The 24,180-nt window shown below is 34.9% G+C and overlaps 1 protein-coding gene across 3 annotated transcripts; it reads right to left on the bottom strand.

The window, feature by feature from the left end:
* Positions 1-576: 576 nt before the first annotated feature.
* Positions 577-23,114, bottom strand: LOC127863362 (uncharacterized). 3 transcript variants are annotated; one of them, XM_052402841.1, is made up of 2 exons: positions 22,822-23,114; positions 577-2,781 (listed from the first exon to the last, which is right to left on the bottom strand). In XM_052402841.1, exon 2 carries the CDS (start codon positions 2,767-2,769, stop codon positions 742-744), a length of 2,028 nt encoding a protein of 675 aa, XP_052258801.1. In that variant the 5' UTR covers positions 2,770-2,781; positions 22,822-23,114; the 3' UTR covers positions 577-741. The 3 variants fall into 3 exon arrangements, with proteins under 3 accessions (XP_052258801.1, XP_052258804.1, XP_052258802.1); XM_052402844.1 differs by having other exon boundaries at positions 22,999-23,109; XM_052402842.1 differs by lacking the exon at positions 22,822-23,114 and adding an exon at positions 5,423-5,438.
* Positions 23,115-24,180: the final 1,066 nt, after the last annotated feature.

Here is a 24,180-nt window from a genome sequence, read left to right as displayed (position 1 = left end):
GGGTGTGGAAATTTTGTCCTCGGAGGACATAATTTAAATATATTTTGTAAAGTACATGTATCTCATACTGCAGTAGTAGGTATCACGTACATATATGTTCAATATTGTCATATTTCAGTCTTCAGTGGCTGTACACAGTAAAGCTATCCTTTGTTATGTAGATGAAAGGTATTTAAGATCTTTCTTACACATGATTTGTTTTCAGAATGGTGTGTATATACATCGCTGACTTGAAAGTGTAATATATTTTTGTAGAACGACAATATTTCTTTATAAGCGTATACTAATAACTTGGACGCGTTTAGTATGTGATTAATTTCAGGCTATGTGTGATGTTCGGCAAGCCCTCAACCCAGTTTGAACCCCCTTGCGGTGTTGACGGTTCCAAGGCGGTGCTCGCAGCTTTGATCATTGTATGTTTATAGATCGTGCTCTTTTATACAAGTATGGTAACAGCAGCCATTTATCTACTGATATAGTTTCTTGTTTGTTTTATTTATTTATTTTTAAAGTTCACTTTAAATGGTATTCATGAGAGTAAAGGTGAATACCCATAAACAAACCATAAGACATAAATCTGAATAATATTACTGTATTAATAAAGCTTGTAAAAAAGTAATTTTGGTGATGAATAGTAAACATTTCATAGCAAATGTACAGAGCTTCATTGTGAGGCAGAGTATAAACAACAAAATTATACATAGATCCATTGGTGAAGCACACTATAGGTACACTTAATATTTACAAAGGTATATCGAAGCACAGGCAATATTGTCGGAGCGTGGGGTCGTCAATACAATGAGACTGGTTCCCATATCTGTTAGAGCGGACTGGATTCCCTATCACCGTCATTTTATTCTTCTCACCGATCGTCTTTGTATACTTCTCACCGGTTGTTGCCTTCTTTTCGTAGTCGACCATTCCCTCTATAAGACCCTCGTTGGGGCTTGTGTAAAGCATTAATGTGTAGCGACCCGATTCGTCGGTCTCTGTGTCGCCTAGTAACCGTTTAAAAAACCCAGGTTTCCTGTGAATAGGTTCATTGTCCCAGTCACCTTCAGCAGCATATATGACCTTGACCTCCGTAATATTTTTTAACTCTAAAGTTCTGCACACTGATTTGTGGTTACTTAACATTGCATTGATATGTGACACAATTTTTGCGCCTATTTTATGCACCAGTGGGTTCGAAACCGAGGCTGTTTGCGCATCATAGCAAGAACAGTACTGTTCGCCAATACCCGCATCAGCGCATGACCGAGACTTTGGAATTTTTCCGAATAAACTTCGGTGCGTTAATTCCCGGGATACTTCTTTGCAAAGAGTTTCTTCATAATTACCTTTAATAATATCAAGCATAGTAGCGTATATATCAAAAGGTGATATTAGTTTATCAGTGTTTTGTTTCATATTTTCCGGTATCCACGGAAACTTCTTTTTTAGAGAATCTGGTAAATACACCATCATCATAGGCATATTGTTTTCGAGTCTACCTGTGTATGTGGTACTTGCTCCCCCGAGCCGGAAACCATGGTCACTTCCGATAATCACGATTGACCTATTTAAATGACCTTGACTTTTCATCCACTGCAAAAACTCATACAAAGGCTGGTCTCCATTTCCAAGAGACGTAAACGTTTCATGGCCTATTTGATTGTTCCAAAAGAAAGCAAAACGCTTCCGGCCACTGTATTTGGTTAAAAACTGCTTCAAGTAATCGATCTGCACTAAATAGTGATGTTTGTTGCCATAGCACCACCAGTCGGATTTTCCCAGGGGTTTCATTATTGTCGGTTCAATAGTGTGCATTCCAAGTGCGAAAACACGAAAGTAGTAATCTACGGGAGAGTCTCTGAAACCGGAGTGGAGGTAGTTAAAAGTAGAAATATCCGGTCTGTCTTCTGCGTACAGTGAAGCGTATGACGTCATTTCCGGCTCCTTCCAAATAAACGGGATTCCATCAAGGTGCATTTTAAGAATGTTCTCTTTGTGATAGCCACTGTCTTGGGTCCCCGTTAACAATGGGATCATATTTGGAAAAGAATTGAGCGCAACCTTCATGAAACCTTTGAAATCGTACGCTCCTAGCGTTTCCGTCAAATATTTGATCGATTTAGGTAATTTTCGGATGGCGTGTGATCGCGAAGCTGAATCCAGACCAAAATAAATTATACTGTACTCATTGTCTGATTCGCGCTTTATTTCTTTCTGTCGCTCCACGGATTCTATCCAAACAACATTCGCGTGAACGAAGTCATAAACCTTAACAGAACTGGAATCATGACAGACAACCTTGAACACACGGGCTTCGATGAATACTGGGGGTATGAATTCAACGGCAGCTCCTACTGAAATGCTAAAATCGTCAGTCTTACGTGTTATCACGTGGTACACGCATGTCAGTGACGTCAGTGAATACAATTTGATGGCGGAATCATTATACCTCAACATTCCGTTGTCATCCACAAACATTAAGGAGTTTCCAGCCTTTTCGCAATACGCGGGCGGTGGGTCTTTTAAGTAGTACGCCATGACCTTGTCCCAAGGGTCAAGGTCATGAATTTTACACGGTCTGTACTGGATCGCAAGTCCAGGCTCTCTGATCTTTATCAATGATTTATAAGGAAATGTGTAAATCACCATGGCGATCAACAGTATTACACACAACATAATACACTTCCGGAAATTGTGCAAGCGGTTGAAAATAAACATTCGTTGAACCTGTTGAAAACCAGGCGCCTTGGACGGGGCGGGATATGATTTTTTCATGGCTGCTTATACCTGAAACCCACAAATACAAGGTCAATGGATATTTTCACGAACTGCAAACACCCATAGCACTTAATCTGAGATATACATTATCTTATAAAGGTTTGTTATCACTAACCCAACGACCCCATTTGTTCGCACAGAGCCTAAACTTCGTATGGTTCAACATACTAAGCTAACGCTTGGCTTACAACGCAAAACTCGTACATGTCTATCATGTTTGCTGTATTAAATCATACTGGACAAGTAACTTAAGCATGTATCATAAATGAAGTACGCATATTTTGCATACATACCTACCCCATGAGACTCTTCCGGGAAAAAAACAACTTGACCGGTATTTGACCTTAATATGAATACAGGATATTGATTACCGGTAAGCAGTCTTTAAACTGAACATAGATTATGTTCATTATTTTATAATTTGTTAATATTATTGGGTTGTTCTTTTCTCTGCACACTCGTATACAAAATGCCTCAAGAAAACATTCCATTTGCGCCCAAACAAAGATAAAATTTGTGCACTGTGTCTCCGATAAACATTCGTGTGTTGTCTGTGTCCCTATTAGCGCCATCAACAAACTCTCCGATCTTTTGTATTCAATTATTATGTGAGTCGTGTTCTGAGAAAACTGGGCATAATGCATGTGCGTAAAGTGTCATCCCAGATTAGCCTGTGCTTGGTAGAGGACAGGGAGGACGGACGATAGGCAGACAAAAGAAACGTTGGAAAGATAACATCTCAGAATAGGCAGGGTTGAGGCTTAGCCTTGCCTTGAGACTATTCGATAGACCAAAGACCTATTCTATAAGTCTTTGGATAGACGAGAGGAATGGAGAGAGCTCATGGAGCTGGTTGCTAGGTAACCAGTGATGCCCCAACACTATATGTAAAGTAAAGTATGTGTAGCTCAATTTTTACTAAAGGTTTGTTTTTTAAGCTGTAACTTATAAAACTTATAAACATACTCGTTCTCGTTAACTATAGAACAACACACACCGATTAAGGAGATTGTTGTATGCAATAAAAAACCAACATCAACTAGCTACCTTCTTAAAATACATCTCAGTCGCAGGTTATTTTGATAACACTTTTTATCACACATTTGGCCAATAAAATGCTTAAAGATACGGGAATGTGTAAAGGTAGTTTTTAGACTGGTATCTTTTAATTTTCCACTGAGCTTAAATAAACAAAACGCTAAAATTGGAAGAATCGTTAGGGAATTAGGCACTCGATACTTCATTTAAATGAATCATTAAAACGTTAATTAATTTCTTGTAAAGATAAGCGGCTTATCGAATGAATTTTTTTATATTTTGGTCACAGGCAGCAGTATCATAAAAAAAAAATTGCCCCCCCCCTCCCGAGCTTACCCCATGGGTTCCAGATTGTAAAATGTACACCTATTGTGTATGGTTTAACTTTCCAACAACGAATATTGACAAAAAATAACAGTTTAGGAAAATGCCCCTCTTATAGGTATTATATATACACAAGGTATGAAACGTACTATATGTCTATTGCTGAAAGATTGTGGAACACTGAACGTGACCTTTTTCACCGAAAACACACATGTTCCCATGCAGTTGCCGACAAAATGCAACAAGTTAAACCATACACAATAGGTTTACATTTAACAATCTGGAACCCCTGGGGTAAGCTCGGGGGGGGGGGGGAGTTGGGGGGAGGGGTATGGTCAGGGGGGGGGGGGCATTCTTTTTATGATACTGCTGCCTGTGATTTTTGTGACACTATTGTAATAAAATTTAAAATATCTTTCGCGTTTTTCAGTGTAAATTTAAAGGGTTAGATTCGATTCAGTTTAAACACGTAAGCTTATTATCATTAATATAGTCCGATCAAATTAAACGCAAGATGCAAACACCATCCTGAGTTATAAAGTAAAATAATGTACCGGTACGTCAGACGTGTTACAATTCAGTGTTAGTCAATATAGTTAAAAATGCTAACAAAAATAGTCTCTCTGCTAATACGTGTAACGTGTAGCTATTAGATAAATGGATATAACTTGCATTCAATGGTATGTATTTCCTGCAAAACTATTAACATGTTTAAATGCTTTTGTGAAGAAGAAAAGTGTATAATGTTGTGTATTTTTGTAATCATTGCACTTAAAATCCTATATATATTTTACTGAAATAACAAATAACAAAAAATGTAACCGTAGTTACCACTATACGAATGTTTATTCGTGATAATTTTTCGTTGGAGATTACCATATCTAACAAAAATTTCGGATAGACAGACATCTACTTTGATGCCGGGTACTACCATAAATACCGGGGTAATGTATGCAAATACCGGTACTTAGTATATGTGCTTTGAACTAGCTAAAGAAACTTCAGCGTACAGTTTATATAGTATTGACATAAATTCGCGCCAGTCAAAAATCATAAAAAGCGATATTTAAAGTTACGGTAGCCAGAACTAGCTTTGAACAAAACTGTGTGCAAGCCTTTCGGGTATCATAATTATTTAGCAAATTGTTAATGTATTACTGTCTGCCCGATGCCCTCTAGGAATACATTATATGGGCAGCAGCGGTTGTTGCTTTTGAATTACATCAAAGACCTATAGATCTTTGATTACATGTGGCATTTAACCCATTCCATTTCAAAAACAATTTACCTTCACAGTCAACCTCCAATCGTGATACATCGGCTATCTCGGATTCCTCCGTAAGATAGGCCTCGTGGCTAACGGTCCACTCTGGATCAGCAGACGATTTATTTCATAAATCAATCTCTGGGTTAATGGTCGCCATCTTTCGAACTACTTTCAAAAGTACAACAACAACAATAACAGTAGAAGACAATTTTAATTGCGAAAAGTTGAAAAATTGAGTACATGTGTCACGGTTGTTGAGTGAAATAGTGTTATTTTCAACTGTGTATGAAACATGTGAACTGGTAGTGGAATAACCGAATTGTTGGTGGAAATGGAATTTAGAAATATATCTAATAATTCATCATCGTGTAGAATAATCATCAGCAGCATTTCTGTGGAACATTGCAATATTAAAAAAACAAGTGTTTCATAGATATGGTGCTTTTGACATAGTTCACTAACCATCAAGACTGAAATGATTCATGCACACAGGTAAAGTAAATAATTGAATTTGTGCAGAATGTTTATTTTTTACAAATTATTATTTAATTTGACCAATTTATTTTAGATTGATTGCACTGAAACTCAAAGTCTAAAGCTTAGTAAGACACTTAAGCCAGTTTTCTGAGAAGAAACAATACTTGTTCAGAGTATAGCAGGCTCATGCGGCCTCTGGTTTATTAATTTGGCCTCGGCCTTTAACCTGGGTCGCTTTGATTTCAGGTGTTTAGCCCCCATATCAACAAGGCTCTCGACCCTATATGTAGTTATTCATATTGTTTAAAGATTTTGAGAACCCTCACTCGGTGCCAGTGGGGATAAAACAGGGACCTTCTTATAGCTACATGAATGCATCAAATATGCCAGCAACACTTTATAATCAATAACTTTATAATTGATGATTCTGTTCTTTTAACTACATTACTAATTTACCAAAACAATGTGAAACACATTTTTATGCCCCCAAAGGAGGGCATATAGTGATCGCACTGTCCGTCTGTCTATCCGTCACACTTTGCATTTAGGTTTCAAAAAATGCTCATAACTTCTATGTCGCTTCAGATGTAACATTCATATTTGGTATGCATGTGTATATGGACAAGGCCTTCCCATACACACACAAATTTTTACCCCTTTGACCTTGAACTTAGGGTCGGCTTTTAGGTTTTGAAAAATGCTCATAACTTCTATTAAAGCCTTTATCGGGGGCGTATGTCATCCTACGGAGACAGCTCTTGTTAACTGTCCTCTGCACAAACCATGATATATCTGCATATATGCATCCAACCAAATCAGTAAAACTATTTGTCACTTAATTACAGTAAACTTATTGCATGTTAACTTTTCATCAATATATATATACATATATATATAATTATATATAACAGATCTTGAAAAAAACTCACATCAAACTTCAAATTGTTTTAGTAAATTATAGGCTTTAATTGGTATTGTGACATTGACACCACTCATGCATGCGACTATACAATTATACAACTATGGAGCACATTATTTATGAGAAATTCCCATACATCAACATATCGTCTCAGATTTAAGGCAGATAATCTAGTGCTTTTTTGCTGCCATTTTTACTATTACACATTTTTTCATTTTATGTTATGATGCATTGATCTTGTTTCTAAATTAACCAAGCAATCATGTTAAACTTTTGAAGAAAGATGTTGTCTGATAAATATAGAAAATATTATCACTACAAAGTGAACAAAATTCAGTTGAATACTGTGACCAACAAAGATTTGCCAAAGAGCAATTCAGATCATGATTTAAATTAAATACAAGTAATATGAAAGTCTGCCTATTGGATCCCAGTTAAGACTTATTTGTCAATTCTGCACATTAATTTTGCCTTAGCCATGTAGAATTGGGGATTAAATACCATCAAGTCATGTAAAAAGGAGCAGGGTATAGCACGCTGCTATTGATTTCTTGAGCTTTCACATGAATTTTACGGGTAATTTTCATACAACAAATGATATTATGTAGTGTAATGATAAAGCATTATGAGCACAAATTATATCTCTTACTAGTGGTGCAAAAATCATTTAAGTGTCACATTTCAAAAGAAAATTTATATAAAAAGGTATTATTAATTGTTTAAACGTTATAAAAGGTTATTTCAATACACTAAAGGATTTAATTACAAGAACAAGTGCATTTTATGTCCATTACAATACATGTAACAGTATTGGCATTGTATTTATCTGCATTTGATGTGCATTTAATACACTTAAAAATGCAGACAAGACACACTTCTAACAGAAACAAATGTATTTTTTTCTGCATTTTTCCAGCATTAATACTCTTCAAGTGTATTTTTTATCATCCCAAATACACTTTACCAGGAAAAAGGTATGTTAAAATGCATTTTTAGTTTGTTTTAAGTATATTTTCAAATGCATTAAGACACTCTTTTCTTTTGCAAAAAATGTTGAACAAAAACTTGAAAATATTTAATATACTAAAGTGTAGTAATAATTAAAGTTTTGTATGAGCATCAAAAACAGTGTCAAATTCATACCAGTGCCTATTTAGTAGCAGTAGGCCTTATATGGTCTACTTGTGGTAGAAATAATGCATTTTGTATAATACAACATACATAAATTAAAAAATATAGCTGCCCATACAGTTCAATACAATGTTCAATTAACTACACTATGCAAAGTTGAAATATGACATCAAGCTTGGAATAATCTTTTCAATAATGAATAATATGCTGTTTTAATTTATAAGTGAAATAGACACTTGCATATAAAAACTGATTTTAAATCAAAACTAAATGTTTAATTTGATTTTTAGCTCCACTGGCCAAAGGTCCTGTGTCCATCGTGCATCCATGCATAAACTTTTCCTTTAAACATCTTCTCCTAAACTACTGGTCCAATTCTGATGAAATTTCTTAGGAATGTTCCTGGGGTGTACCTCTTTCAAATTTGTTCAAATTATGCCCCTGGGGTCAAATTTGACTCTGCCTTGGGGGTCACAAAATTGAAAATTTGCTTAAATAAGGCCTATTTTGTGAAAACTTTCAAAATCTCCCGTCCATAACCATTGGGCCTAGGGCTATCAAATTTGGTATGTAGAGACATCTAATAGTCCTCTACCAAATTTGTTCAAATTATACCACTGGGGTCAAATTTGACCCTGCCCCGGGGGTCACAAAATTGAACATATGCTTATATAGAGTATATTTTGTGAAAACTTTACAAATCTTCTCGTCCATAACCATTGGGCCTAGGGCTACCAAATTTGGTATGTAGTGGCATCTTATAGTCCTCTACCAAATTTGTTCAAATTATGCCCCTGGGGTCAAGTTTGACCCTGCCCCGAGGGTCACAAAATTGAACATATGCTTATATAAGGCCTATTTTGTGAAAACTTCAAAAAAATTCTTGTCAATAACAATCCGGCCTAGGGCTATCAAATTTGGTATATAGTGACATCTAATAGTCCTCTACCAAATTTGTTCAAATTTAATCCCTAGGGTCAAATTTGACCCTGCCCCGGGGGTCACAAAATGGAACATATGCTTATATAATGCCTATTTTGTGATAACTTAAAAAAAAATCTTGTCCATAACAATTAGGCCTAGGGCTACACAATTTGGTATGTAGTGACATTGTATAGTCCTCTACTTAGTTTGTTCAAATTATGCCCCAGGGGTCAAATTTGACCCTGCCCTGGGGGCCACAAAATCAATTATATGCTTATATAGTGCCTATTTTGTGAAAATTTTAAAACTCTTCTTGTCCTTAACCATAAGGCACAGGGCTACCAAATTTGGTATGTAGTGACATGTTATAGTTCTCTACCAAGTTTGTTCAAATTATGCCCCTTGGGTCAAATTTGACCCTGCCCGGGGTCACAAAACTGAACATACGCTTATATGGGGCCTATTTTGTGAAAACTTTAAAAATCTTGTTGTCCATAACCATTGGGCCTAGGGCTACCAAATTTGGTATGTAGTGACATCTAATAAACCTCTACCAAATTTGTTCAAATAATGCCTCTGGGGTCAACTTTGACCCTGCCCCGGGGGGTCACAAAATTGAATAAACGCTTTTAAAGCGCCTATTTTGTGAAATCTTTAAAAATCTTCTTGTCGAAAACCATTTGGACTATGGCTACCAAATTTGGTATGCAGTAACATTGTCAAATAATGATGAGAAATTGGGTGAAATATTTGGGTTTTCTTTATGTACGAAATATTGACAAGTATATCACGGTCAAAAGATTAAATATTTGGATCTGGTGCGTGTCTAACAACAAAGGGGTTACAATACTGTTGACACATGCCTTAGGCTGTATTTGCATTATTTATTATTTGTACCACAACGCTCATTAACGTGTGCATACTTGAATAGTGACTTCTCCAGATTGTAATTCAGCCAATTAGAAATAAAGACATATAGAACACTGACCAATGGGATTCATAACTGAGTTTCACGGGCCAGATGTTAGAGGGAAACAAGACAGTTAGCGTTTAGACTTGGAGACGTACGGATCGAGAAAGATACGATCATGTAGCTATCAGACTGTATTTGTATAACCGAAAATATTAAGTATGTTAGACATTAAATTGGACTAGAAACTGATACATGGTGTTGTTGAATATTTTACCCTGTATTATGCAGAGAAATTAACATAAATAGAGCGGCACGAGAAAATGGGAGTTAAGGCAAAACTCGTCATCTTGGCAATTCGCGCATGACGAGATATCGAATGATAGGCTACGTACCGGTAATTTAAGAGTAATGAACATTGTTAGTAACTACGTGTCATCTATGAACTATGAACGATTACGGGACAACATCTTATAGTCCTCTACCAAGTTTGTTCAAATTATGCCCTTTGGGTCAAATTTGATCCTGACCCGCATGTCACAAAATTGAACATTATATACGCTTATATCTTTCTTATTTTGTGAAAACTTTAAAAATATTCTTGTCCTTAACTCTAGGACCTAGGGCTACCACATTTTGTATGTAGTGAGATATAGTAGTCCTCTACAAAGTTTTCTCAAATTATGCCCCTGGGGTTAAATTTGACCCAGCCCAGAAGGTCACAAAAGTGTACATGTGCTTAAATAGGGCCTATATTTAAGTATTTGCACATGCAGAGAAATTTGTTTCAGCCTTTTTTTCAGCAGTGGAGTGATACAGGGCCATCATGGCCCTCTTGTTTAAATACTCAAAAAATGAAACCGTGTTCATGCTTGCATGAACACAGTTTATAAATGCTGTCAGAATTATAAAATATGCAATTACTATAAATACAAATGCCAAGGAAAAGTGCTTTTTGTACTAAAAAATTCGAATAAATATTACAATAATACATTTTGAATACTTTAGTATGTAATTAACAGTTTTTGTCTGAGAAAATCACTAAATTTTATATATTTATTCAAATTCACATAAATCATATTTCAAAAACACATCATTACTTCAAATCCTTTCACACAATAATGAAAAAAAAACACAGTTTCTGATTGTTATTGATTCTTTATTAATTAATACATGTACCATTTTTAGCTCATCTATTTTTTGAAAAAAAATTATGAGCTATTGTCATCACCTTGGCGTCGGCGTTGGCGTTGGCGTCCGGTTAAGTTTTGCGTTTAGGTCCACTTTTCTCAGAAAGTATCAATGCTATTGCATTCAAACTTGGTACACTTACTTACTATCATGAGGGGACTGGGCAGGCAAAGTTAGATAACTCTGGCGTGCATTTTGACAGAATTATGTGCCCTTTTTATACTTAGAAAATTGAAAATTTTGGTTAAGTTTTACGTTTAGGTCCACTTTTCTCAGTAAGTATCAATGCTATTGCATTCAAACTTGGTACACTTACTTACTATCATGAGGGGACTGGGCAGGCAAAGTTAGATAACTCTGGCGTGCATTTTGACAGAATTATGTGCCCTTTTTATACTTAGAAAATTGAAAATTTTGGTTAAGTTTTGTGTTTAGGTCCATTTTATTCCTTAAGCATCAAAGCTATTGCTTTCATACTTGCAACACTTACTAACTACCATAAGGGGACTGTGCAGGCAAAGTAATGTAACTCTGACTGGCATTTTGACAGAATTATGTGCCCTTTTTATACTTATAAAATTGAAAATTTGATTAAGTTTTGTGTTTAGGTCCACTTTATTCCTACAGTATCAAAGCTATTGCTTTCATACTTGCAACACTTATGAACTATCATAAGGGGACCGTGCAGGCAAAGTTATGTAATTCTGACTGGCATTTGGACAGAATTATGGGCCCTTTATACTTAAAAAATTGAAAATTTGGTTAAGATTTATGTTTTGGTCCACTCTACCCCTAAAGTATCATAGATATTGCTTTCATACTTGGAACACTCACAAACTAAGGGTACAGTAAAAGGACAAGTTGCATAACTCTGGTTGTTATTGTTACGGAATTATGGCCCTTTTTTGACTTAGTAACTTTTAATATATGGTTAAATTTTGTGTTTCGATCCACTTTACTTCTTAAGTATCAAGGCTATTGCTTTCAAACTTCAAATACTTTCATGCTATCATGAGGTTAGTGTACCTGGCAAGTTGAATTTTACCTTGACCTTTGAATGACCTTGACTCTCAAGGTCAAATTATTAAATTTTGCTAAAATTGCCATAACTTCTTTATTTATGATTAGATTTGATTGATACTTTGACGAAACTACTCTTACCTGACAAACCACAATAGACTCCACCCAAACCATCCCCCGTGCCCTCCCCCCCTCCGCCCTCCCCCCCCCTAATTTTTTTTTTTTTTTTTTTTAAGATCATCTCACAAATGACCACCACACCCTCACACTTTACCCCCACACCACCCCCCCACCCCACCCCACCCCCCCCAATTTTTTTTTATATTTTTTTTTATTTTTTTTTTTTTAATCTCATCTCACAAATTACCACCACCCCCCATCACAAAATAACCCCCCCACCCATTTTTTTGTTAAAACGGTTATGTTTGAAATACCGTCCAACCATCGCACCCAAAAAATACCCCCCCCCCCATCGCCGCCCCCCCCCCCCCTCCCCCGCCCCCTATTTTTTTTTTTTTTTTTTCGCTTTTTTGGAAGATAATGTAATAAATGTCCACAACCCCACACTATAAACCCCTCATCACTCCACCCCTCCCTTCTTTGTGATTGAAAATGAGAGTCCCTTCACCTTTGAAAAGAAAATAGATGAGCGGTCTGCACCCGCAAGTTGGTGCTCTTGTTTAATCTTGATGCATCCTCAATTGTATAATGCACATCTTAATCTGTTTTAACAATTATAATATAAAGATTAAGGCTGACTCAGTAAAATAATAATCCATGATTTCTGCAGTACTTGCAGACAAAATAGAAATACTGCTGTGATATTATCTATCTATCTAATGGGATATTAATTTGGCTTCAATAGAAAAAAATCAAAGCATACACATGTATAAAATGTGTATGTATATATTAGTTAAACTTAAATTGATTGACCATCGATAAAAGATATTATAATATATGTATGTATATATATATCCTTGTGAAACTAAAAATTAAATATGTATGTTTCTATTACATCATAAAGGACTTTTATTTTCAGACAAAGTACAGTGAAGCTTAAAACAAATCCAATTGTAACAGTCAATTTTGGGAAAATCAACCTTATAATTATTTTCTGTGTTGGCCAATGTCATAATTGGTATAAAATGTATATTGAACTGGAAGTTCTCTTTATTTTAAATGATAACATTTGCTTGGTCAGCCATAATTGTCACAATCAAGTGGTCTTTTTACACTGTAGTTTTCTCACTGACTATGGGTTTGTTCTGAGAATGAGCCACACAAAGTATCGTTGGGGAGATGAGTTGTCAATGTTTATCAGTCTTTCATCATCCAGTATACCTGTAAAAAGGGAATTTGTAACTAATAATCACACAATATACACAATTAAAATTGTATGCATTTAGATTTATTTAGTACTGCACATTAATCATTTTCCAAAAATATGTAGCAACATTACATTATATAATGCTGCAATACTAAAGTAATTTACTAATTAAAGGTCGCTGATGTGTAATGGATGTGGTGTCCACCTAATGATCTGGAGGTCACTGGTTTGATCCCCAGTGTGGGAGCATTCTTAAGAAATCTCCAAGAGACACCCAAGTACTGGTTCTAGGCCCAGGAAACGAACTCAAGAGCATTTCACATACATGTACGTAGTTAGTACTTTAAATTTAATCGAACTAAAAAAGGGTTAAAACTAACAACTGAAACCCTTATTAATTCATTTTATTTTGAATCAAGCAAATGTGGAAATTCATTAAAAATAATGAGTAAAATTTAAAAATTCTACTTTAAAGTAATCATGATAATTTAGATCATTTTCAGAATATTTAATGATGATAATGATACAATTATATATTCCCTAAATGATAAAAATAAAACATGTAATGTTAATTTATAAAAAAAAAACGTTTTAATTTTATCAATATCATGGTAATTACAACTAGATACAGGCAATTAGATCAGAAACGTGCATTAATTATATTAACCCATTCATGCCTAGCGTCCTGAAAAAAAGGACATTGCAAACAGCGTAGACCCAGATGAGACGCCGCATAATGCGGCGTCTCATCATGGTCTGCGCTGTTTGCTTAAAGAAATTTCTGTAAGAAATATTCTAAATATAGAAATAAATATACCAGACACCCCTACTTTTGGAAATAAATTGATCCAATTTAGAAGGATGGGTGAGTCCACTGGGCATAAATGGGTTAATGAACAACCCAGACATTTGTAGTGATTTATGGTCACTATTTCATTTGATTAACGTTCTATACATGACCTGTCATAAAAGGTATTTTTTAGCCAGTACTACAATCGGCAATGATGGTCTGTATTGCATACATATTCCAACGTCTATTATCGATTCGCTTCCTCAAACTGAACAAATATTTAATGTTTACATCGCGAAACGTAATGCATCCAGTTTCACTTTCGGTTTGGTTGGTTTTGTAAACACCGTAATTTCATCTTAAAAATTGGATGATAGGGTGATTAAATAATAATGGAAAAGTAAATCACTTGGATAATAGGTCAAAATGCAACACAAATGAACGTTAATAGTGCTCTTAATATCAAAGTTTCGGTAAAAAGTTTGGCGCTAGTTCAACGCGCATCGTATACAGCCTCATAACAATAGACTGACAACCTTTTGGGTAGTAAAGTAGTAATACAAGGCAATATGGCGACCGTTAGCCACGAGGCCTATCTTACGGAGGAATCCGAGATAGCCGATGTATCACGATTGCTAACGGTCGCCATATTGCCTTGTATTACTACTTTACTACCCAAAAGGTTGTCAGTCTATTGTTATGAGGCTGCATACATGCGCGTTGAACTAGCGCCAAACTTTTTACCGAAACTTTGATATTAAGAGCACTATTAACGTTCATTTGTGTTGCATTTTGACCTATTATCCAAGTGATTTACTTTTCCATTATTATTTAATCACCCTATCATCCAATTTTTTAGATGAAATTACGGTGTTTACAAAACCAACCAAACCGAAAGTGAAACTGGATGCATTACGTTTCGCGATGTAAACATTAAATATTTGTTCAGTTTGAGGAAGCGAATCGATAATAGACGTTGGAATATGTATGCAATACAGACTATCATTGCCGATTGTAGTACTGGCTAAAAAATACCTTTTATGACAGGTCATGTATAGAACGTTAATCAAATAGTGACCATAAATCACTACAAAGGTCTGGGTTGTTCATTAACCCATTTATGCCCAGTGGACTCTCCCATCCTTCTAAATTGGATCAATTTATTTCCAAAAGTAGGGGTGTCTGGTATATTTATTTCTATATTTAGAATATTTCTTACAGAAATTTCTTTAAGCAACCAGCGCAGACCCAGATGAGACGCCGCATGATGCGGCGTCTCATCTGGGTCTACGCTGTTTGCAATGTCCTTTTTTTCTGGTCGCTAGGCATGAATGGGTTAATATAATTAATGAACGTTTCTGATCTAATTGCCTGTATCTAGTTGTAATTACCATGATATTGATAAAATTAAAACGTTTTTTGCATAAATTAACATTACATGTTTTATTTTTATCATTTAGGGAATATATAATTGTATCATTAACATCATTAAATATTCTGAAAATGATCTAAATTATCATGATTACTTTAAAGTAGAATTTTTAAATTTTACTCATTATTTTTAATGAATTTGCACATTTGCTTGATTCAAAATAAAATGTATTAATAAGGGTTTCAGTTGTTAGTTTTAACCCATTTTTAGTTCGATTAAATTTAAAGTACTAACTACGTACATGTATGTGAAATGCTCTTGAGTTCGTTTCCTGTGCCTAGAACCAGTACTTGGGTGTCTCTTGGAGATTTCTTAAGAATGCTCCCACACTGGGGATCAAACCAGTGACCTCCAAATCATTAGGTGGACACCACATCCATTACACATCAGCGACCTTTAATTAGTAAATTACTTTAGTATTGCAGCATTATATAATGTAATGTTGCTACATATTTTTGGAAAATGATTAATGTGCAGTACTAAATAAATCTAAATGCATACAATTTTAATTGTGTATATTGTGTGATTATTAGTTACAAATTCCCTTTTTACAGGTATACTGGTTTATGAAAGACTGACAAACATAAAATTGACAACTCATCTCCCCAACGATACTTTGTGTGGCTCATTCTCAGAACAAACCCATAGTCAGTGAGAAAACTACAGTGTAAAAAGACCACTTGATTGTGACAATTATGGCTGACCAAGCAAATGTTATCATTTAAAATAAAGAAAACTTCCAGTTCAATATACATTTTATACCAATTATGACATTGGCCAACACAGAAAATAATTATAAGGTTGATTTTCCCAAAATTGACTGTTACAATTGGATACTGTTTTAAGCTTCACTCTACTTTGTCTGAAAATAAAAGTCCTAAATGATGTAATAGAAACATACATATTTAATTTTTAGTTTTACAAGGATATATATATACATACATATATTATAATATCTTTTTATCGATGGTCAATCAATTTAAGTTTAACTAATATATACATACACATTTTATACATGTGTATGCTTTGATTTTTTTCTATTGAAGCCAAATTAATATCCCATTAGATAGATAAAATAATATCACAGCAGTATTCCTATTTTGTCTGCAAGTACTGCAGAAATCATGGATTATTATTTACCGAGTCAGCCTTAATCTTTATATTATAATTGTTAAAACAGATTAAGATGTGCATTATACAATTGAGGATGCATCAAGATTAAAAAATGGTACATGTATAAATTAATAAAGAATCAATAACAATCAGAAACTGTGCATTTTTTTCAGTATTGTGTGAAAGGATTTGAAGTAATGATGTGTTTTTGAAATATGATTTATGTGAATTTGAATAAATATATAAAATTTAGTGATTTTCTCAGACAAAAACTTTTAATTACATACTAAAGTATTCAGAATGTATTATTGTAATATTCATTCGAATTTTTTAGTACAAAAAGCACTTTTCCCTGGCATTTGTATTTATAGTAATTGCATATTTTATAATTCTGACAGCATTTATAAACTGTGTTCATGCAAGCATGAACACGGTTTCATTTTTTGAGTATTTAAACAAGAGGGCCATGATGGCCCTGTATCACTCCACTGCTGAAAAAAGGCTGAAACAAATTTCTCTGCATGTGCAAATACTTAAATATAGGCCCTATTTAAGCACATGTACACTTTTGTGACCTTCTGGGCTGGGTCAAATTTAACCCCAGGGGCATAATTTGAGAAAACTTTGTAGAGGACTACTATATCTCACTACATACAAAATGTGGTAGCCCTAGGTCCTAGAGTAAAAGACAAGAATATTTTTAAAGTTTTCACAAAATAAGCAAGATATAAGCGTATATAATGTTCAATTTTGTGACATGCGGGTCAGGATCAAATTTGACCCAAAGGGCATAATTTGAACAAACTTGGTAGAGGACTATAAGATGTTACTGTATACCAAATTTGGTAGCCATAGTCCAAATGGTTTTTGACAAGAAGATTTTTAAAGATTTCACAAAATAGGCACTTTAAAAGCGTTTATTCAATTTTGTGACCCCCCGGGGCAGGGTCAAAGTTGACCCCAGAGGCATTATTTGAACAAATTTGGTAGAGGTTTATTAGATGTCACTACATACCAAATTTGGTAGCCCTAGGCCCAATGGTTATGGACAACAAGATTTTTAAAGTTTTCACAAAATAGGCCCCATATAAGCGTATGTTCAGTTTTGTGACCCCGGGCAGGGTCAAATTTGACCCAAGGGGCATAATTTGAACAAACTTGGTAGAGAACTATAACATGTCACTACATACCAAATTTGGTAGCCCTATGCCTTATGGTTAAGGACAAGAAGAGTTTTAAAATTTTCACAAAATAGGCATTATATAAGCATATAATTGATTTTGTGGCCCCCGGGGCAGGGTCAAATTTGACCCCTGGGGCATAATTTGAACAAACTAAGTAGAGGACTATACAATGTCACTACATACCAAATTGTGTAGCCCTAGGCCTAATAGTTATGGATAAGATTTTTTTTTAAGTTATCACAAAATAGGCATTATATAAGCATATGTTCAATTTTGTGACCCCCGGGGCAGGGTCAAATTTGACCCTAGGGATTAAATTTGAACAAATTTGGTAGAGGACTATTAGATGTCACTATATACCAAATTTGATAGCCCTAGGCCGGAGTGTTATTGACAAAAATTTATTTGAAGTTTTCTCAAAATAGGCCTTATATTAGCATATGTTCAATTTTGTGACCCTCGGGGCAGGGTCAAACTTGACCCCAGGGGCATAATTTGAATAAACTTGGTAGAGGACTATAAGATGCCACTACATACCAAATTTGGTAGCCCTAGGCCCAATGGTTATGGACGAGAAGATTTGTAAAGTTTTCACAAAATATACCCTATATAAGCATATGTTCAATTTTGTGACCCCCGGGGCAGGGTCAAATTTGACCCCAGGGGTATAATTTGAACAAATTTGGTAGAGGACTATTAGATGTCTCTACATACCAAATTTGATAGCCCTAGGCCCAATGGTTATGGACGGGAGATTTTGAAAGTTTTCACAAAATAGGCCTTATTTAAGCAAATTTTCAATTTTGTGACCCCCAGGGCAGAGTCAAATTTGACCCCAGGGGCATAATTTGAACAAATTTGAAAGAGGTACACCCCAGGAACATTCCTAAGAAATTTCATCAGAATAGGACCAGTAGTTTAGGAGAAGATGTTTAAAGGAAAAGTTTATGCATGGATGCACGATGAACACAGGACCTTTGGGCAGTGGAGCTAAAAATCAAATTAAACATTTAGTTTTGATTTAAAATCAGTTTTTATATGCAAGTGTCTATTTCACTTATAAATTAAAACAGCATATTATTCATTATTGAAAAGATTATTCCAAGCTTGATGTCATATTTCAACTTTGCATAGTGTAGTTAATTGAACATTGTTTTGAACTGTATGGGCAGCTATATTTTTTAATTAATGTATGTTGTATTATACAAAATGCACTTGTTCTTGTAATTAAATGCTTTAGTGAATTGAAATAACCTTTTATAACGTTTTAACAATTAATAATACCTTTGTATATAAATTTTCTTTTGAAATGTGACACTTAATTGATTTTTGCACCACTAGTAAGAGATATAATTTGTGCTCATAATGCTTTATCATTACACTACATAATATCATTTGTTGTATGAAAATTACCCGTAAAATTCATGTGAAAGCTCAAGAGATCAATAGCAGCGTGCTATACCCTGCTCCTTTTTACATGACTTGATGGTATTTAGTCCCCAATTCTACATGGCTAAGGGAAAATTAATGTGCAGATTTGACAAATAAGTCTTAACTGGGATCCAATAGGCAGACTTTCATATTACTTGTATTTAATTTAAATCATGATCTGAATTGCTCTTTGGCAAATCTTTGTTGGTCACAGTCTTCAACTGAATTTTGTTCACTTTGTAGTTATTATATTTTCTATATTTATCAGACAACATCTTTCTTCAAAAGTTAAACATGATTGCTTGGTTAATTTAGAAACAAGATCAATGCATCATAACATAAAATGAAAAAATGTGTAATAGTAAAAATGACAGCAAAAAAGCACTAGATTAACTGCCTTAAATCTGAGACCATATGTTGATGTATTGGAATTTCTCATAAATAATGTGCTCCATAGTTGTATAATTGTATAGTCGTATGCATGAGTGGTGTCAATGTCACAATACCAATTAAAGCCTATAATTTACTAAAACAATTTGAAGTTTGATGTGAGTTTTTTTCAAGATCTGTTATATATAATTATACATGTATATATATATATATTGTTGAAAAGTTAACATGCAATAAGTTTACTGTAATTAAGTGACAAATAGTTTTACTGATTTGGTTGGATGCATATATGCAGATATATCATGGTTTGTGCAGAGGACAGTAGCAAAAACAAGAGCTGTCTCCGTAGGATGACATACGCCCCCGATAAACGCTTTAATAGAAGTTATGAGCATTTTTCAAAACCTAAAAGCCGTTCCTAAGTTCAAGGTCAAAGGGGTCAAAATTTGTGTGTGTATGGGAAGGCCTTGTCCATATACACATGCATTCCAAATATGAATGTTACATCTGAAGCGACATAGAAGTTATGAGCATTTTTTCGAAACCTAAATGCAAAGTGTGACGGATAGACAGACGGACAGTGCGATCACTATATGCCCTCCTTTGGGGGCATAAAAATGTGTTTCACATTGTTTTGGTAAATTAGTAATGTAGTTAAAAGAACATAATCATCAATTATAAAGTTATTGATTATAAAGTGTTGCTGGCATATTTGATGCATTCATCTAGCTATAAGAAGGTCCCTGTTTTATCCCCACTGGCACGAGTGAGGGTTCTCAAAATCTTTAAAAAATATGAATAACTACATATAGGGTCGAGAGCCTTGTTGATATGGGGGCTAAACACCTGAAATCAAAGCGACCCAGGTTAAAGGCCGAGGCCAAATAAATAAACCAGAGGCCGCATGAGCCTGCTATACTCTGAACAAGTATTGTTTCTTCTCAGAAAACTGGCTTAAGTGTCTTACTAAGCTTTAGACTTTGAGTTTCAGTGCAATCAATCTAAAAATAAATTGGTCAAATTACATAGATCTAATAATTTGTAAAAAATAAACATTCTGCACAAATTCAATTATTTACTTTACCTGTGTGCATGAATCATTTCAGTCTTGATGGTTAGTGAACTATGTCAAAAGCACCATATCTATGAAACACTTGTATTTTGAATAGTGCAATGTTCCACAGAAATGATGCTGATGATAATTCTACACGATGATGAATTATTAGATATATTTCTAAATTCCATTTCCACCAACAATTCGGTTATTCCACTACCAGTTCACATGCTTCATACACAGTTGAAAATAACACTATTTCACTCAACAACCAGGGCCGTACCCAGGAAATGTTGACTGGGGGGGCCCAAACGGGGAGGGTGCGGGAGGGGTTGCCCCTCCCGAATAGATTTTTTTTATTAGGCACTGTGCAAGGTGAATTTTAATGCATATAGAAACATATGTTGTGTTATAAATTTATGGATATATAACAAGTAAATCAGCACCTTTCTGAAGTCTTAAGCTTTAACCATTACGGGCCGTCCATAAAGTATGTCACGCTCCAGGTGGGGGGAGGGGGAGTAAGAAAGTGACAGTTTGTGACATGGGGGAGGGGAGTCAGGCCATGTGTGATGTCACACATTTATTTAAAAAAAATGTATATTTTATTTATTATTTCTTTAGTAGAATTGAAAAATAATTTTCAAAAACGTGTGAAACATTTTAATTAGTTTTATGTCAAAATAAGACGAATTGCGCATCTCCTGATTCTGTTGTCCTAATGTTTAATAGGCAACTTGGCTGGGCCGGCTTATTCAATAGGCACAACCTCCCCACAGATTTTATTGACGAAATAATTGGACTGTTCCATTTTAGTTAGGGTTGAAAGAAAATCTAAATTATAATTTCGTTATTATTAGAGGTTAACACGTGGATAAATATTCATACTGCTCATCGTAACAACCCTACAGTTATAAAAGCCTGTAATGTGAAAGTTCTTTTACCGGTAAGTTTAATTTTAATACGGTTTTATAGTGAATTGAGTTTAAGATTAAATTTAAATTAAGTATTAATTTTTTAAAAATGTTAGAAAGTGTGAGTTTGTGACGTACTTTAGGGAAGGGGGTCCAAGATATTGTAACAGTTTGTGACATGCCGGGGTAAAAATGGTAAAAAAAAAGCGTGACATGCTTTATCAACGACCCCTTGGTGTGAAATTCACACACATGTTTAAAGCTTTAGATTTCAGAAATGTATTACACTTTATAAAGAAGTAAAAGCAAACTCCCCTTGGTGTGAAATTCACACACATGTTTAAAGCTTTAGATTTCAGAAATGTATTACACTTTATATAGAAGTAAAAGCAAACTTCGAAACTAAAAAACCTTTATTATGAAATGTAACATAAAGTATGACTGTAGAGGAGGTTTTATTTCAAAGAGAAAATACTACTATGGTTATATGTCAGTAACTGACATATAACCTACTAGTATTTTCTCTTTGAAATCAAACCTCCTCTATATAAAATTTCAAAGTAAATTCATTATCAAATGTTTATCATCTACACGACAGTTTTCACAGAAATGTTTAATAAGCTATGACTCTAGAGGAGGTTTGAATTCAAAAGAGAAAACACTATTATCGTTCAGACCTACGACCTTCTGTATCAGTTCCATCCATTCGCTGTTTCTCTTTCCTTGTCCAATCAAAAGACGTGTTACACCCACCATCAAATGATGAAGCCTTGAGCACAATGGGGACAGATCGGGGATGTGTGTACAAGGTGATAAGAAAACAATGTCTAGGGGCTAATTATCTCCACTGGCGAGTAAATTAGCGCTAATCCCCTTGTGTATTAGTGGCAATAAAACAAATCTGCACATTTGTATTGCAGGGAAGTGTTCTGTGGGCCCTCTCATGTGAGAACATTTGCAGTAGGCCCATTATTAAAAAATCATAACTCGACAGCCAGCTGGGGGGGCCCGGGCCCCTGGGCCCAGTGCCTGGGTACGGGCCTGACAACCGTGACACATGTACTCAATTTTTCAACTTTTCGCAATTAAACTTGTCTTCTACTGTTATTGTTGTTGTTGTACTTTTTAAAGTAGTTCGAAAGATGGCGACCATTAACCCAGAGATTGATTTATGAAATAAATCGTCTGCTGATCCAGAGTGAGTCAACCTCACCAGTATCCAATAATTTCGATTTTCACTGCAATGTGTCCTAGTTTATTTTCCTATTCATGTGTATCACTTTATATCGTTGAAGTAGGCGAACGTACAAATTTACCCTTGAAAAGGGTAAACACAGACACACTTCAATAGCTGGTATATTTAAGCACAACACAAGTTAAACACACATACACGATCAAACATGACCCGTACACTGCAATATAGTTTTAATCCTCGGATATCGATAAAGCTCTTAATAATATTGAAAGGATGTTTGTCCACCCATGCGTTGCTTTGTACACGGCCATTAATCACCGGTGCCACATCGTTTTGGAGTTGCATAGATTTAATGGAATGAAAGGACCGGAAGTTTTTTTCAACGGTGAATAAATCAAGAAGGCAATAATGTTTTACATTATTTTTTTTTAATCATTTCGCCTTATTTAAAATATTGGGAAAACCTACATAAACGAACCCGGGAATTCTAACTCTAAATACGTCGTTGTAGGCTTTTTTTTCAAAATTAATTATTTTCATAGTTATGTCAATATTTCGTAAAATGGTCTCTATATTATCGAAATTCATACTCAAAATGAAAATTGAGGCAGGTAAAAATCAAAAAGAATTTAGTTTTATATGCCCTAGCGCGATTTACGACATCGGATTTTCGGCAGGAATAAAACTCGGGTACAGTCTACTTTTGCCGGGTACGTTTAAATATATTTTCCAGTACCCGGGGTACATTTAAGCCAATGACCAATCGAGCGTAATTAAGTGCGATTCAACGAAGAATTATTAAAAAATTGTACAGACACATACAATCCTAACCCTTTGAGGACCTTTGTAATTGTGAAATGATGGTGCATTTAACTGCATTCGATTTTTTTTTTGGTATCGCGAGTACATTTAAAAAAAATCGCTATAAACACCAATTGTGTGCTTCCAAAATATTCAATTTCCTGCATTACTGCTTCTGGTCGATCTAGAAGATGTTTTTGCATTTTTCCCAAAAGTTGATGTACTCATTGCCAATATGGTGGCGCTGAAAACAAGAGGTGGCGTCATGCACAATAAATGATATAAAAGTCAAACTGTTATTTCATCTCGACATCTATAAGGTCTCCAAAAAATACTGTTCACGTTTTGATGTGAATGCCCGAAATTACACGAAGAGAAAATCACAAATAACGTTGATAGCTTGCTTAGAGTATCTACATACTAAGCAAAAGACCTGGGTGACAGTATGCTAAGAGTATCTACATACCGAGCCAAAGATCTGGGTGACAGTATGCTTTGTGTATCTACCGAAAATACCGGGCCAAAGACCTGGGTGACAGTATGCTTTGTGTATCTACCGTACATACCGAGCCAAAG

This window comes from Dreissena polymorpha, unplaced genomic scaffold, assembly GCF_020536995.1.
Source record: "Dreissena polymorpha isolate Duluth1 unplaced genomic scaffold, UMN_Dpol_1.0 chrUn006, whole genome shotgun sequence".
NCBI classification, from domain to species: Eukaryota; Metazoa; Mollusca; class Bivalvia; order Myida; family Dreissenidae; genus Dreissena; species Dreissena polymorpha.
Note: the sequence above shows the minus strand (reverse complement) of the source record. Positions and strands in the feature narration are given on the sequence as shown.